At 41.0% G+C, this 17,563-nt stretch overlaps 1 protein-coding gene across 2 annotated transcripts in view; it reads right to left on the bottom strand.

The window, feature by feature from the left end:
* samhd1 (SAM domain and HD domain 1) overlaps positions 1-17,563 on the bottom strand; it is a 65,789-nt gene that overhangs the window by 25,565 nt on the left and 22,661 nt on the right. For both annotated transcript variants that reach the window (XM_043710809.1, XM_043710811.1), the window contains exons 6-9: positions 11,579-11,649; positions 8,935-9,114; positions 6,968-7,068; positions 2,757-2,865 (exon numbers count right to left, since the gene is read on the bottom strand). In XM_043710809.1, coding sequence (XP_043566744.1) covers positions 2,757-2,865; positions 6,968-7,068; positions 8,935-9,114; positions 11,579-11,649 — 461 coding nt within the window. The remainder of the gene's footprint in view (positions 1-2,756; positions 2,866-6,967; positions 7,069-8,934; positions 9,115-11,578; positions 11,650-17,563) is intronic.

Here is a 17,563-nt window from a genome sequence, read left to right as displayed (position 1 = left end):
CAAACCTGGTATTGAGAAGGATGAGATGTGATTCCCGCATCAAAATATGTGAATAGATATGGGTCAAGCGTCAATCCCTGCATTACCCTATTTTCACCACCTTCCGCTCACGGTATCAATCCTTTATCTCTGTTTGCACAAATACATTCACACCCTCAAAGTGTGATCACAGAATCCTGATGGATTCAACCCAACCTAGAAGGCCAAGGAAGTAGACATATGGGAGCACCATCGCCTCCAAATCATTATGACTTAGACATATACAATCTAGCCAACAGCATTGAGGGAGTACCTTCAACACATGACTGCAGTGGTTCAAGGGAGGACATCACCATCTTTTTGAAAAACATCTACAGCCCATCCTGGAAGCTGTACTCACATCAACAGAGAGAACATGAATAAAACATATGCTTTTTAGGTTGTACACCACTAATTCTGGCCCACAACTCCTCGTGCTACGAGTTTCTATGATGGGCCTTGTCTTTCAAAAGGTTCTAAGAACAGGTTTAATGAAAAGGGAAAACAAGCGAGTGAGTGTCGTTGTCATATTTACATAGAAAATTAAAGAAGTAAGCCATTCAGTCTACTCTACTATTGATCATGATCATGGCTGATCCTCTATTGCAATGCCATACTCTTCCTCTTTCCCCATTCCTCCCTGAGGATCTAAAATCTGGATTGTCAGGAGCAATCATTTAATGCATGCCTTTAACTACAAAATGGCTTCTTAATGCAAGTAACATAAAATAACATAACAAAATGGCTTCTCTGAGCAAATTAACCATTTTGTTTATAATGGCATCAAACTCTGCTGAAAACTGCATTCCTGAACTAATTGAAAGAGATTAGCAAACAATGCCCTGTTCATAGTATGAATTAACAAAGTAAGATATGACATTATTAAAGTAGCCTAAATTGACCTTGGAAACCAGGTGTCCCCAGAGATAAAGACGTGCAAGACAAGTCAGTTCCAAGGAAATATCATTGGCTTAATTTTATGTCTATTTGTCATTTTATTGGATTAATTTTGCAATTAAGGCTGCTCTATTTATTAAGAGACCTATAAAAGTTGCCTGTGTTTTAAGCTAAGGCGCACAGCTTTTCCAGAGTACATAGAGGTGCTTAACTCCTGTGTTGCTGGATAACCTATGTCATAATAAATCATTAAATCTTGCTGAATCAGACAGAGCTACTAGTGCTTATTTGACTGATCGCAGAACCGAGAGGCCCCTCCCATTGGGCCTAGATCTTCATCCCAAAACCTTTAATTTCTAGAGATCTATGTATTTCTTTCTTAAAAGTATTGGTGACTCTACCTTCATAGTCTTTAATGGGTAAGAATTTCACAGGTTCACCACCCTCAGTGAAGAAATTTCTCCTTGTCTCAGTCTGAAATGGCGTATAACATAACCAGATTATTTCAGAGGCCCTGTTTAGGGGAAACGTCATTGCTGCATCCAGTCTATTCATCCTTGTCACAATTTTACATGTTTCAAAGTCTCATCCTTCTCAATGTCAGGAAACACATGACCAGTCCATTCAATCTCTCCTTCAACAAACCTGCTATCCCAGGCATCATTTCGATGAACCTTTGTTGCACTCCCTCTATGGCAAGTATACGTTCTCTTAGATAAAGAGACCAAGAATGTCCTCAGTACTCCAAGTCACCAAGACCCTGTACAGCTGCATAAAATCTCCTTGTTCCTGTACTCAAACCCTATTTCAATGAAGGCGAACTTACCATTTTCCTTCCTAACTTCTTCTTGTACCTGCACCGCTAGTTTTCAATGAACAATGCACAAAGATACCCAGGTCCCTTTATACATTGACATTTTCAATTTATCTCTCATCATTTAAATAAATTATATCCTGTCATTCTGTTTTTGCACTAAAGTGAGCATGTTATGTTTTATTGGCAAGAATATTGTCTAAACCACCCCAAAATCTCTTCACATCCTCATCACTTCCACTCTGACCTAGTTGTGTGTCATCAGCAGATTTAAAAACATTACATTTAACTCCCTCATCCAAATACATGAATAGCTGGGGCCCAAGTACTGATCCCTGCCGTATTCCACTTGTCAGTGCATTTACTCTGAAAATTACCCATTTATTCCTGCTCTGTTTCCTGTCTGCTGACCAATTCTTAATCCATGCTAGTATATTGTCCCTAATTCCACATGTCTCTTATTTTAACCTCATACTGTTAAAGGTTTTCTGAAAAACCAAATACATCACAACATTACATACACTGGTTCTCCATAATCTATTCTATTAGTTACATCCTCAGAAACCTTCTGAAGTTTTGTCAAACATGATTTCCCATGTGTAAATCCATGCTTACTTTCTGTTAATTTTTATTTGTCATCCTGTTAGTTATCCAGCATTTTTCCTATTAATGTTAGGCTAACTAGTTTTCTCCCTCTCTATTTTTTTGAACAATGGTATTATTTTTGACATCCTCCAAGCTATCAGGACAGAGAAAGGCTGCTCTTTCACTAGAGAGCAAGACTGTTGTTGGTTTAACCTGAGGGTCACCTTACCTCAGGTGAGGGGAGAGGTAAGGAGAGTCCTTCATGGTAACCTTAGGCAGTGTGGGGATTGAACCCACTGTTGATGTCACTCTGCATTGCAAACCAGCCTTCCAGCCAACTAGCCAATCCCTGAGTTAACTAATGTTTATCTGGTTTAGCCAAAATAGAGTCAGCTGGTGATTTCAAAACAAAATCTCTATTTCATCATAAAATATGCTTTACCTTATCTCGAGTGCAAATATGCTTCATTTTGCGAATTTGACAAACTCTAGCGAACTTGAGGAAACGTGCAAAGTCGAAGTTGTTCCGAATTCCTAGATGATGACAGTCCCTTCAGAAACAAATACATACAAGAATATTACTAAATAGGTAGAATTCAAATATACTTACATTTCACTTTGGAAATAAGGACTTACAGCTGTACAGTTGTATTGAACCTTAGTTCCGCCACACTGGGAATATAATGTACACTTCTGGTCTCCACACTACCAAAAGGACGTGGAGGACTTGGGAGAGAGCACAGAAAAGGTTTACCAGGATGCTGCCTAGCTCAGAGGGTTTTAGCTATGAAGAGAGATTGGACAAACTTGGTTTATTTTTACTTGAACATCAGAAGCTGAGGGACGACCTGATAGAAGTTTGCAAAACTATGAGAGTCATGGATAGAACGGATGGTCAAAGTATCGTTACCCCAAGAGTAGAAACATCAGTCATAAGGGGTACAGGTTTAAGGTAAAAGGGGGAAAGTTTAAAAGGAGGTGTGAGAGGCAAGTTATTTTGATTTTTTTTTACATAGAGGATGCTAAGTACCTAGAATGAGCTGCCAGAGGAGGTGGTAGGAGCAAATACCATAGCAATGTTTAAGAGACATATTGTCAGAATAGGCAGAAAAGAGAGGGATACGGGCTGTGTAAAGACAAAAAGATTTTAATTCAGAAAGGTGTCATGGGTCAATGCAAGTTTGGTGGGCCGAAGGACCTGTTGCTGTATTGTACTGTTCTTTATTCTTTGTACTTAAACTTTAGGTTTAAGAAGAAACTATTCATTTTATACATATAAAATTTGAACCAATCTCTTTGAAAAACCTAGGTTTACAAAATTCCCTGTTAAATAAAAATCATTCCCAACACTTCTGTGACATTGATATGTGCATGAAAAGAGTTCACCTTTAGGCTAAAACAGGTTTTAAAAAATACAAGGATATCACACATTGGACAGTAACTAAGTTGTATGTGGAACAGACTTGCACCTACAATCCGCTGAATTAGTTCTTTTGAGGACCACTACCAGGTAAAAAATGAGCATGCACTTGTAGAAACAGTGTCATGACCAGCAGATGTCAACAGTCCTGTCTGCAAATGCACAGTCAGCCATTTTGGCATTTGGACAAGGAGAAGGATCAGCTTAGCTCTGCCCTTTGTTCACTCTAATTGGTTAGAGGACCAGCGCTCACCATTAGTCCTCCAGCCCAGCTCTCTTCAATCACCCAGGCCACATCAAGAAGAGAGAGGCAAGGGTGGAGTTTATAAGTGCAGCTTCTGACCTGAATCTGAAATCGAACATCCTCCATTTTCAAACCAAAATGGATTGCCAACTCTCAAGGAAGTTGTCCACCACATTTATGAGATTAACAAGAGACAGGCAATAAATACTGGTCCAGAGAGTGGCACCCACACCACATACTGAATAAAAATAAACACAATCTGGGAGTGGGAGGGTGAGGTTTTGCTGACATTTTGCCAGATGCTGGGGAGATGAAGCTCAGCTTCATTAGCTGTCTCCTACATACCCTCAGCCTACTGTGCCCTCATCACCCTGCCTCATGACATCAGGTCACATGTAGATACCGACCCCTCCAGCAGCTTAGTGACTGGATGAGCTTCATCTGCAAGCGTGGCAGCCATTTTGGCACAATGGGTAATTACTTAATATAAGTCACTGTTGGGAATTCATAAACGAAAATCAGTTTGACTGCTATAAAGGTACAACTGTACAAACAGTTTGACCAGCTAAAAGCTCACAACTTCATGATAACACATTCTCAATATTTAAATAATTAATAATATTGAATGATCCAATGCTTTTTGGACAACACAAAGGGGGAAAAAACGGCACAGAGTTAGTGGCCACATTTGCAAAGTATGAAAGCATTAGGTGACAAACAGAACAGGCAATTAGATAAGAATTTAACAATCTAATGGCTGGACATTTACATGTCTTCATCATCTTCAAACACTACTACTTGCGGTGGTATTTTTGACAGAAGATATCCTACATCCCTACTCAAGAAATTTAAGGTACAATTTAATGCTTTAGATCTTAATGTTTCAAAATTTTTAAAAAATATTCTGAGATAATCAAATTTCTGAATTGTACATTAGAAGTGAAACTTTGTTCAGCATTTTTTAAAATAGCTTTAAGCATAATAAATTACCTGACCACTTGAAGTGAATTGCAGATTAATTTATTTTAGTAAGGAGTTATTAAATTGTCTCAAAAAGTCTACTGTATGCAAAAGGAAGAACCACCTCTCCATATACTCCATAAAATTGTAAATAAACTGCCATTACAGGGATGTGCATACTCATTTTCATTTAGAAATGGTTTAAATCTATTAATATTCCATCGCTTGATTCTTCAATTCAGGAATTGCCATTTAGGTTGTGGAGAACTTTAATCTTCTAATTTTGTAATTATATAAAGATGAGAGCAAGTCATTGGCCAGGGAAAATTTTGAGGATTTTAGGAGCGCAAAGAAAGATGTTAATCTGGAGGGGATGATCAAAGTTTGAACGTGCCTACTTTGGAACTGGCTTCATAAAGCAAGTGGACAGTACACAAAGAGAAGACAGGAGCATTTTGAACTGGACAGTAATATGCAGAGACCCGCACTCAGAAGATCACCATGACTGAATAAAAACAAAATATTGCTGGAGATTTGAAATTTTAAAAAACACAGCTAGAGAAACTCAGTTGGTCTGGCAACATCTGTGAAAAGAGAATCCAAATTCATGTTCTGAATCCAATAGCACTCTTCATCTGCTCCAGGTGGAATGCATCTGAAATTACTGAAAGAATAATTCTGGTCTCCCTGCTTTAGGAAAGACGTTGCCAAACTTGAGAGGGTGCAGAGAAGATTTACAGGGATGTTGCCAGTGTTGGAGGGTCTCAGCTACAGGGAGAGGCTGAAAAACTGGGACTATTTTCCCCTGGAGTAGCGAAGGCTGAGGCATGATATTGCAGAGGTTTATAAAATCATGAGGGAAATGGTCTCTTTCCTAGGGTAGGGGAGTGCAAAACGAGAAGGTACAGGTTTAAGGTGAGAAGGAAAAGGACCTGAGGAGTAACTTTTCCAGAGAATGAGCTGCCGGGGAAGTGGTGGAGGTGGTTACAATTACAACTTGCAAAAAGGCATCTGGATGGGTGAATGGAAGAGGGATATGCGCCAAATGCTGGCAAATGGGACTAGGTCAGATTGGGATGTCTGGTCAGCATGGATGAGTTGAACCAAAGGGTTTGTTTCTGGAGTAACTTTTCCAGAGAATGAGCTGCCAGGGAAGTGGTGGAGGTGGTTACAATTACAACCTGTAAAAAGGCATCTGGATGGGTGAATGAATAGAAAGGGTTTAAGAGGGATATGCGCCAAATGCTGGCAAATGGGACTAGGTCAGATTGGGATGTCTGGTCAGCATGGATGAGTTGAACCAAAGGATTTGTTTCTGTGCTGTATGACTGTATAAGTGCAAAAATGTGAGAGAACAAAACAGTGAGGATTGGTCATCACAATTCAAACTGCATTAACGCCAGGTGACTGGTGATCTTCTAAACAAAGACGATTATTTGTGAAAGAGAAGTGATAAACGCTAGCTGGCCCTAACATCAGCAGTGGGAAAACTACAGGCTCAAAATAAACTTTAAAATCAGGAAAGATGGATGGATTTATTAAAGTAGGACCATGTCTGACTCACTTGATTGATCCCTTTGATGAGGTAACAGAGGGTGATCTGCAAGGTGTTACAGATATGGGCCTTCAGGAAGCTTTGACACACAGGAGGTTTATTACACTGATGCAAGTCCATGAAATTAAAGGGGAAAGCGATGGTACGTGTAGACACTTGGTGGACAGTGACAAGCAGAGAGATCTAGGGGTCCATGTAAACAGATCACCAAAACGCTGCAACTAAAGATGAACAAAGTACAATAAAGACAGAGGGTGTAGGTTTGCTCACTGAGCTGTAGGTTTGATATCCAGACGTTTCATTACTTGGCTAGGTAGGTGACCTCCAAGTGAAGCGAAGCTGTTGTCTCCTGCTTTCTATTTATATCTTTCTCCTGAATGGCGTTCCTGGGGTTTGTGGTGATGTCATTTCCTGTTCGTTTTCTGAGGAAAATTCATCATCAACTGATCAGAGAGATTGAGAGATTAGGTTTACCTGGCAAAGTAATCCCACTTATCAACATCAATCCCATTTCTCTTGTTGGCAACAATTTCATACAGAAAGCCCTTCTCCCTGGGCCGGCCTTTGTATGGCCACTGAAAAGACAAGAAACACCACAATTAGATTCACAAAAAATGCACCTTAGAGGAGACAGAAGATTGAGAATCAACTATTTCAGAAGGGATATGAGAACCAACAACAATCATTGAGAGACTGGAGTCACCTGTAGCCCAGACTGGGAAGGACATTGGATTTCATCCTAAAGAGGACAGTACAGAAACAATTGTCAAATTTCTATTTTCAGTTTTTTTCTAATTTTTTTTTTAGTTTTTTTTTCTAAATTGAACGGAATTCACTTTCAGCATGACATGGTGGGATTTGTCCTCTCATTCTCTGGACTATTGACACAATAACAAGAATTACACAACCAAACCTTCTCATCCTAATCACCAATCAGCTAACACACTCCACAAGACCAGAAGATGTCTTGACAGGAACAGAAGTAGTCCAATCAATCAGTTTATTGTTTTTTACGCTACCATTCAATAAGATCATGGCTGATCTGATAATCCTCAACTCTATTTACTTGTTCTAACCCCATAATCCTTGATTTCCCTCACTGATTAAAAGCTCTGTCTAACTCAACCTTGAATATACTTAATTACTCCACTTCTACTGCACTCTATGGTAAAGATTTTAAGAGATTCACCACCCTCAGAAAAAGATTCTTCCACATCTCAGTCTTAAATGGGTAATCCTTTACTCTGAGATCATGCTCTCTGGTCCTGTGCGGCACAGTGGCTCAGTGGTTAGCACTGCTGCCTCACAGCACCAGGGTCCCAGGTTCAAATCCAGCCTCCGGCGACTGTCTACATGGAGTTTGCACATTGTCCTAGTGTCTGCGTGGGTTTCCTCCGGGTGCTCCGGTTTCCTCCCACAGTCCAAAGATGTACAAGTCAGGTGAATTGCCTGTGCTAGATTCCCTGTAGTGTTAGATGCATTAGTCAGAGAGAAATGGGTGGGTTGCTCTTTGGAGGGTCAGCATGGACTGGTAGGGCCAAAGGGCCTGTTTCCATACTGTAGGAAATCTAATCTTAAAAATCCTATAGGAGGAAGCAACCTTTCCACATCTAGTTGCCCATCTTGTTAAACCTCCTGAAAATCTTATGTTTCAATAAGGTCTCCTCACCAGTTGAGACCAAGCCCAACCTACTCAATTTCTCCTCAGAATAAAATCCCTCCATACCTGGAATCAACATTGTGAACCTTCTCTGTGTTGTCTCCGAAGCCTGTATTTTTCCTTAAATAATTTTTGCAAGACTTCCTTTTTTTTAAAAATACGCCATTCTCTTTGAAATAAAGGCCAACTTTCCATTTGCCTTCCCTATCATCTTGGATGCTTTTTTTGGAGTCAGGCACTAAGATCCCCAAATCCCTCTGCACTGAAGCCTTCTGCAATCTTTCCTCCATTTAAATAATATTCAACTGTTCTATTCTTTCTGCCAATATGCATAACCTTACATTTTCAGCATGAAACTGGAATTTAGCCAATAGCATCCCAATTTTACATAGTTCAATTCTATGAACTGTCTTCCAGGCATTTTTATCTCGATTTTAAATTAGGTCAGAAGTCACACAACACCAGATCAGAGTCCAACAGGTTTATCTGAAATCACAAACTTTCAAAGCACTTTCATCAGGTGACCTTATGAAGGAGCTGCGCTCCAAAAGCTTGTGATTTCAAATAAACCTGTTGGACAATAACTTGGTGTCAAGTGACTTCTGACCTTGTCCATCCCAGTCCAACACTGGCACCTCCAAATCATTTTTTAAATAAAGTTGCTTGCGCTATTACTGGGCATAAAAGAACAAACACCATATTCCAATTTATAACTTTAAAACCTGTTACTTCAGACAGACCATCCCTCCTCCCTTTCCTTTGGTTCAATGGGGTCACTTACCACTGAGGACTTTGTACTGCAACCCTCTCCATTGCTCCTCGTTTCCATTATTGGGCCTCTGATCTGTTCTTTTATAAATACCAGGTCATTGGATAATATCAGCCCATGATTTATCAGAAGAGTTTCCAAGCCATTCGATTTGATCAGGTGCTCAAACATGGACAACGAAGCATCCTCATGCTAGTTTCAAGGAGAAAATTTGGTTCAGCATGCAATGCAGGTGAATAACAGATGAAAATCAAACACACCCCAAAATCAGAGCACAGATATTTACACTCAAGCCTCCCAATCCCAGAGGCAATGCCTTGTGAATTCCCAACTAGATGGGCATAAGTACATGGTATTCACCAATAAATCCATTTGGGAATTCAGAAGACTATTAATTCCCTGATAAGCTGTCAGAATGTAGAATTCACAACAACAAGTAATAGTTCAGAATACAAGAATAACTGACAGAGCTAGACAAAAAGGACTGAAGGTGGCTGTACAGAGGATAACACTAACACGAAGCAATTGGACAGAAAAAACACTGTTTATCTAATTGCATCTAAAGTTAATCAAAGTCTTTATACTGCTGAAGATTTGCCAATTTTACCAACAGCTGGACAGTTCAATTGACTATTTCTATACACAAAGTGATGAAAGGTGAGTATTTTTATCATTTTCGAAAGTAGGATTAAAAACTGAGGCAGATGCATTTGGGTCAATTCTGTGATTATTTTTAAAAACAATCAAAGTCCAGTTGGAACAATGACCTAAATATATTCATTACAAGAAGGCACATGGCTTCAGCTGCCTGCATAACAGATCCCTGTGGTAATAATGGAAAAAAGGTTTATTCCATCGGGTTACGACAGGCAGATCAAACACTTTAAAGAAATTAGTTTAGCTTTAATTTCAGAACAGTGTGGTCAAAGTAAGTTGAGAAGAATCTGAAGTACAGTGGAAACCGTAGAATAGCTTCTGCTAGTAGGAGAACAAAGTTTTTTTTAAACCAAATCAGTTCAGGGGAACTTCAGCAGATGTGGTTTGTAGTCTGTGAAGCTTCCGTGCCAAGAAAGTTTGCATAGAAATTTGCAAGTTGTTAGAACTGAGGAAAGTTTAAGCATCAGAATTAACAAGAGGTTTGTATTAGTTGACCTAGAAAGGAACCATTTGAAAAAAAAAGGGAAAGCCTCAGCTAAGCAAGAATTTAAAAATTGATACATGAATGGTATTTCTCCACGTTTGAGCTATTGTACCAGATAGTATAAGGAAGCTTTGATTTCGTGTTTGTGTGTTAATATCTTTTTCTTTCCTTTTGTGAAATGAACTCATATTTTGTTGTTAAAGAAACACTTGCAGCCTCTTGTGAACGTATTTCACCAATTAACCATCACAATAACCAAATGCAAACAGATCTCTCAAGTCAAATTTCATTCTGGAATCTGACCTGTGAAGTATTATCATCAATTGAGATCATAGGAGACAGAAGTCAGCATTAAACATTGAAACAGACTTTAACTTAGAAGAGGAGAAAGTGAGGTCTGCAGATGCTGGAGATCAGAGCTGGAATTCCTGAAGAAGGGCTTATGCCCGACTCCTGTTCCCTGGATGCTGCCTGACCTGCTGCGCTTTTCCAGCAACACATTTCCAGCTTTAACTTAGAAGATACCTATAAAGCAAGAGCTTTCTGAACTGCTTGAAATACTAGTCAGTTTAATTGATTCTCACATTGATATGGAGATAGAGTAAAAACAAAAATACTGTGGCTAATGGAGATCAGAGAGAGTAGCTGCACAGGATAAAAATGGATAGTGGAAACAGTGAAGACCATCCCAGAGAACACACTCTGACAGCTTATCACTTTTGGACTGTCAACCTCTCTATTCAATGTAGAGTGGGGAATCGTGTTGCATTTACACAAAATAGAGGCACTTAGAGTCATAGTCATAGAGGTCTACATCATGGAAACAGGCCCGATTGTCCAACATGCCCATGCCACCCAGTTTTCACAATCTAAACTAGCCCCATTTGCCTGCAGTTGGTCCATATCCCTCCACACCTATCCCATCCATGTACCTGTCCAATTGTTTCTTAAATGACAAAATTGTCCTTGCTTCCATTACCACCTCTGGCAGCCCATTCCAGATTCTCACCACCCTCTGTGAGAAAACATTTCCTCTCTGGACCCTTTTGTTTCTCTCCCCTCTCACCTTAAACCTTTGCCCTCAAGTTTTTGACTCCCTTACCATGGGGAAAAGCTATTGGCTATCCACCTCTATGCCTCTCATAATTTTACAGACCCCTATAAAAGGTCACCCCTCAGTCTCCTACACTCCAGGGAAAAAGGTCCTGTCCTATGTAACCTCTCCTTACAACTCAGTTGTACAGCATAGGCCCAACTCTCTCGAAACGGAGTCAAAACCGCTCAGCTTACTTTGGTTGAGTAAGAACATGGAAAGCTTTCATTGCCTGAATGTCAGAGAGTTACGAAGCAAACATCAGAACGAGAAGTGACAAGGATGCCAATATAACATTCAACCAACCGGGCAACAAAATCTATTTCCATTTATCATTGAAGTTAATGTAACTATGAGGTTGAGCTCACTGCAGAATTTCTTGCAATGTTCAATATTCCTAAAATTCTACAAATAGCCATTACCGTCCATATTAAATCTTTTCGAGTAAGAGGGATAAATTTTCCATCAAACAGGTGAGAAAATGGCCCATGACCTGGAAAAATGAAAGGTAAAATGTTAAATCTATTGTATCAATGTTATTTAACACTCTCCAAATAACTAAGTCCCTCATCTTTATGATTCTTACAGACCTCTCCAAAGGTCATATCCCATTTAAAAATTACCAGTGCCCAAAATCACACATGGTACACCAACCAAGGCCTAAGCAGAGATTTGTAAACTTTCAACCTAACTTGATGGCTTAGTATTCAAAGCCCATTACTTACAAAGCCAAGTATTCATACTCGTCAGCTGTAGCTCAGTGACACAAAGGAGTTACAAGGTTGTGGGCTCTGAGCCCACTCCAAGACATGAACACAAAGCACTATGGGCTTTTATTTTATTTAGCAGCCTCCTGTGTGGCACCTTGTCAAAGGCCTTTTGGAAATCCAAATCAATCAACTGGGGCGGCACAGTGGCTCAGTGGTTAGCACTGTTGCCACACAGCACCAGGGACCCAGGTTCAATTCCCACCATCGGGCAACTGTCTGTGTGGAGTTTGCACATTCTCCCCGAGTCTGCATGGGTTTCCTCTGGTTTCCTCCACTATCCAAAGATGGGCAGGTTAGATGAACTGGCCATGCTAATTTGCCTGTAGTGTTAGGTGCATTAGTCAGGGGTAAATGTAGGGGAATGGGTCTGGGTGGGTTGCTCTTTAGAGGGTGGGTGTGGACTTGTTGGGCAGAAGGACCTGTTTCCACACTGTAGCGAACCTAATCTAATCTAATTCAGTGCAGGACTGAAAAAATGTTTATGTCTTAACTGCTTTATCAATTTGGTTTGTCACCAGAGAGATGTGATCCCACAACCCACATCCTGCACCTCCCCAGAGTACTTGACAACCCCGTCCAAAAGGCACCATTTAGATCAAGGCTCTCAAAGTGGGGATCTTCCTCACAGTTTCTAATACTTCCAAGTTTCCTATCAACGTTCAGATTGACTTTACTGCCCTATTATGTTTACATTTCTCTGAGATTACCAGTCATCTTTCCCTTGCATTTCCTTCTCACTACTTTAAGCCTGCTGAAAAAAGGTGAGTGATGAGAGAAAAGAAAAACCTTTTCTGTTCCTGAACTGAAACCAAAACAAAGCCAGCCTTTTCAGTCTGATACCTCATCCCTCTGTGGAAGTGGAATATTATCACTGGTTGTTATGCAGTTTTATTAAACCTCAAGCTTTGCTCGTCAATAAAACCCCCTTCCAACATGGACCATGATTTTTCTAGCTGTTGGCCCTCCTAACCTTGTGGAATGTCTTGCACCCACTTGGGTCTTTTCTACAGGGCACCGAAATGGCAAGGCACCATTCAGAACGGATACCTGTGACTGCAGGAACAACAGTCTACCCTCTGGCAATCAAATATCCTTCACTGCCTGTGTGTCACTTCCAGTCGAACTAGTTAGCCATACTTAAAACCACAAAACTACAGAAATAATACAGTGCACAAGGGGGCCATTTGGCCATCCTGTCCATGACAACCCCGATGCCGTTTCTAATCCAAACGTCCTGCATAACCCTGCAGCTTATCGCTCTTAAGGTGTAGATCCAGGTACTTATAAATAGGTTAGGACCCCCGCCTTCACCAACAACACAGGCACTACCCTCTGTGCTAAAAAGCTTTTTCTCACATCCCTTCTAATCCTTCTGCCACTTGGCTCGAATCCATAAGCCCTGATTTTTAAACTGTCTGCCAAGGGAAAAGGCTTCTCGTCCACTTTGTCTCTACTCTCTCAATTTTATGTACCTCAATCATGTCTCCCCTTAGCCTTCTCAGTTCTAGGAAAGCAACCCCAACCTTTCCAATGTCGCCTCGCAGTTACGGTTGTCCAGTCCTGGCAACATTTTAGTCAATGTTGTCTCTACCCTCTCCAGAGCAATCATATCCTTCCTGTAAAGTTGTGACCAGAACTTCCATTGTAGAAGTCATTGTTGCTACAGGATAATTCTGAAAATAAAAACGATATCCATGAAACATGCGCCTTTCTGTATGTTCTGCTGTGATGTCAGTGTCACCTCAAGAGTAGAAAGGCTGGTGGTACTTCCTGAAAGTGTGCACTTCCAGAGTACCAGGGTGCTCTGGAGTTTCCGCATGGGGCCAGCGGTGTTAGTTAACAGCTGTATGCGAGGCTTCGCTCAGTTGGGTGGATGGCTGGTTTGTGATACACAGTGACACTAATACTTCCCACACTGACTGAGGTTCCCATGAAGGCTTCTCCTTCTCAAGCTCTCCCCTCACCTGAGGAGCACTGGCCTCAGGTTAAATGACCAGTCATCTCTCCTAATGACAGAGGAGCACTATGGTAAAACTATGGTGCCTTTACCTTTAATTAACTGTTTAAACTCTAAATCTCTTAAAACACTAATCAGTACACTAATCAGTACACTATTGCAAACCCAATATCTTCTATTGCTGGGCTTTTTAAACACAGTGGACTGAAATAAGAAAGGACTATTTTGAAAGCCAGTGATTTGTCAGATGGTTGCATGTTTTGAAAGCAAGGAATTTGATACCTATTGTGAACCCAGTTTGTGTAGCTGTGAGTTCCAGCAATATGCAGACGAACTGGCGTCAAGCGGCTGTTTACAAGTGAAGCTGATTGATGATCAGTCCCAATTCACAAACCAATGACAAAGGCTCTCAGTCTGCCAACAACTGTTAGTTAGCTGAACAGCGAAGACTTCAAGACAGTGCTAAGCTAGCTCAAGTCCAGAAGAGAAACCAGCAGGTCTGCAGCAGCCAGAAAACTCTCTCCCTCAGTTCTCTGTAATAAGCCACTTTAAACCTGAAGACCTGCTTCCTCTTTCCTTCAGCAGATGCTGTAAACTATGATCTTTCATATGTGAACCAGCTACCCTGTGTCTCTCGCAAACCAGTGGAAGTATTCAGAAGGAAAGACAAGGAGAAACCTTAAGATCAACTAGAACCAAATGAAAACAGATAACAAAGATCCCAGTATTTGTGTGTGTATAAGGGCATTTATAAAGGAGTTGAGTTTTCTTTAGTAGTGTTATACATAATCCTTTTATAACTGTACACCTGGAGCTAGAATCTAATTATCTGTAATAAATACTAATGCTTGTGAAGTACTGAAACCTGGTCCATGCTTTCTATCAATCTGAGTCTTAAAATCATGAGGCTTGGAGAAATATTAACTTCTGTGATGACTCCAGGTTTAACACAGCATGGTGGCTCAGTGGTGAGCACTGCTGCCTCACAGCACCAAGGGCCTAGGTTTGATTCCACCCTCGGGTCACTGTCTGTGTTGAGTTTGCACATTGTCCATTGTCCCAGTGTCTGAGTGGGTTTCCTCCAGGTGTTCCAGTTTCTTCCCACAGTCAAAGTATGTGCAAGGTAGGGTGGATTGGCCATGCTGAATTACCCATAGTGTTCAGGAATGTGCAAGCTTAGTGTATTATCCATGGGAAATGCAGGGTTACAAAGGTAGGGTGGAGTGTGGGTCTGGGTGGGATGCTGTTTGGAGAGTCATATGGACTCGATGGGCTGAATGATCTGCTTCCATAATGTAGGGACTCAATGAATCTAGTGAAGCTTAATTTGCTACCCCAGCGATTTATGACATTAACAATAATTGAGCTCTGCAACTCCACACCAGGTGATTGACCATGTTTTCTCAAACCAATTGTTTTGTTTCTCGTCCTTCTGTTCAAACCCTTATTTCATTCCCACAAATCTGTCGGCCACAACTCTGCAGTCTGTAAGTTTGTATAACTCACTCCAAGTTCCAATTGTGTTGGAGTGCTGGATGCTGTAAGGCAACCACAATAATTCCTGCTGCTCTCCCACTTCCTTTATTCCTCTTCTTTGCCAAGTAAAGAAATAATTTCCTTTAGAAACAATCCACGAATTTTGCTTCAACAGCTGGTAACACTTCGATGCAACAATTTTTTTTTTTACCAACTTCGACTTTGTCATCTTAAGTGAGTGACCTCCCTGAACAGTTTCAGCACACACTGTTTCATGTTTTATGCTGTTTTACAGTCTGATCTCCTTTTGCTGTCTTTTTAACAACCTGTGTGACTTCTCTTTGCTCCTTCATTGCACTAAAAGTGGATTTCCTTTTCCTATTTCTTAGTTCTAAGAGTCATGACCTTTGACACTGAACAGCACATTTACCACTTCTCTACTGATTTATCTCTTCCTGCAGTTTTACACAGTCATTATCACAAATTGCCACATGCCCCATTTTCAGGCCAAAGTTCAACAGGTTTTTCAATGTGCCATCCAGACCATTTTTGCACAGAGATTTCTTTTCAAGAAAAGTTCCAGTCAAAGAATATTCCTCTCACCCAATGCCATCAATTCCACACATGTCCAAAGGGTCTTGTTAAATGCTTTTTGATAATCCTACACCCATTGAATTAGTGACTTGTTTCTTATAGAACACATTTACCATGAAAAGCAAACAAGCTGCTTCAGAGGAGCGATTGGAAGTTGGATTACGTACAAACACATGAATTAGGAACAATAAGCAGTGATTCAACGTCTCAATCCTGCTCCCCCATTCACTAAGATTCTGCCTGGTCTTGACATGGCCTCAACTCTACATTCCCCCTTACCTCTGATTGACTTGCTTGTTCATCACTAATTAAGGTTATCAAGCTACACATTCAAAATATTTAGTGACTGCCTCCAAACATCCCTGCAGAAGAGAGTTCCAAAGACTTTTAACCTCTCTGAGAAATCATTTCTCTTTTGACCCTTTTTGTTTGAAAAATGTTCTCATCTCTCCCACAAAAGTCATACAACATAGAAAAAGGTTAAAATTCTTTCAGTATTCACCTTGTCAACACATCTCAGGGTCCAAAGTCATCAAGTCATAGAGGTGCACAGCACGAAAACAGACCTTCAGTCGAACTCGACCAGATATCCTAACCTAATCTAGACAGCACTTTGCCCATATCCCTCTAAACCCTTATTATTCATGTACCCATCTGGATGACTTTTAAATGTTGTAATTATATCAGCCTCTAACACTTCCTCTGGCAGCTCATTCCACACATGCACCACCCTCCCAGTGAAACCTATGCCCCTTAGGTTCCTTTGAAATCTTTCCCCTCACCCTAAACCTATGCCCTCTAGTTCTGGACTCCCCCACCCCAGGGAAAAGACCTTGTCTGTTTATCGTATCCATGCCCCTTAAGATTTTATAAACCCCTGTCAAGGTCACCCATCTGCCCCTGACGCTCCAGGGAAAAGACACCAGGTTATACTCCAACAGGTTTATTTGAAATCACAAGCTTGGGACTTCAGATAAGCCTGTTCGACTATAATTTGATGTCATGTGACTTCTGATTTGTCCACCCCAGTCCAGCATTGGCACCTCCACATCATGACTCCTCTCAGGATCTTACATGTAAAAGTAAAATCTCAGGATTTTACTATGAGGGATGGCAGTGAAGGCAGTGCAATGTTCCTCTTGCAACATGTTTGAGGTGAGGGATGCCATGGTCGACCCTGCTGATTACACTTGCAGGAAGTGCACCCATCTCCAAGACCGTGTTAGGGAACTGGAGCTGGAGTTGGATGAACTTCGGATCATTCGGGAGGCAAAGGGGATCACAGATCGGAGCTTTAGGGAAGTAGTAACTCCAAAGATTGCAGACAGATGGGGGACTGGGAGGAAGCAGCCAGTTCAGGGACCCCCTGCGGCCGTTCCCCTCAAGAACAAGTATACCGTTTTGGATACTTGTGGGGGGGACGACTTACCCTCTGGCACGGAGCCTGTCCCCGTTGCTCAGAAGGGAAGGGTGGAGAAGAGCAGAGCAATAGTAATTGGGGACTCGATAGTTCGGGGCACAGATAGGCGGTTTTGTGGGAACGAGAGAGACTCACGTTTGGTATGTTGCCTCCCAGGTGCAAGGGTACGTGACGTCTCTGATCGTGTTTT

Source organism: Chiloscyllium plagiosum, chromosome 20 (genome assembly GCF_004010195.1).
Source record: "Chiloscyllium plagiosum isolate BGI_BamShark_2017 chromosome 20, ASM401019v2, whole genome shotgun sequence".
In the NCBI taxonomy this organism is placed as follows: Eukaryota; Metazoa; Chordata; class Chondrichthyes; order Orectolobiformes; family Hemiscylliidae; genus Chiloscyllium; species Chiloscyllium plagiosum.
Note: the sequence above shows the minus strand (reverse complement) of the source record. Positions and strands in the feature narration are given on the sequence as shown.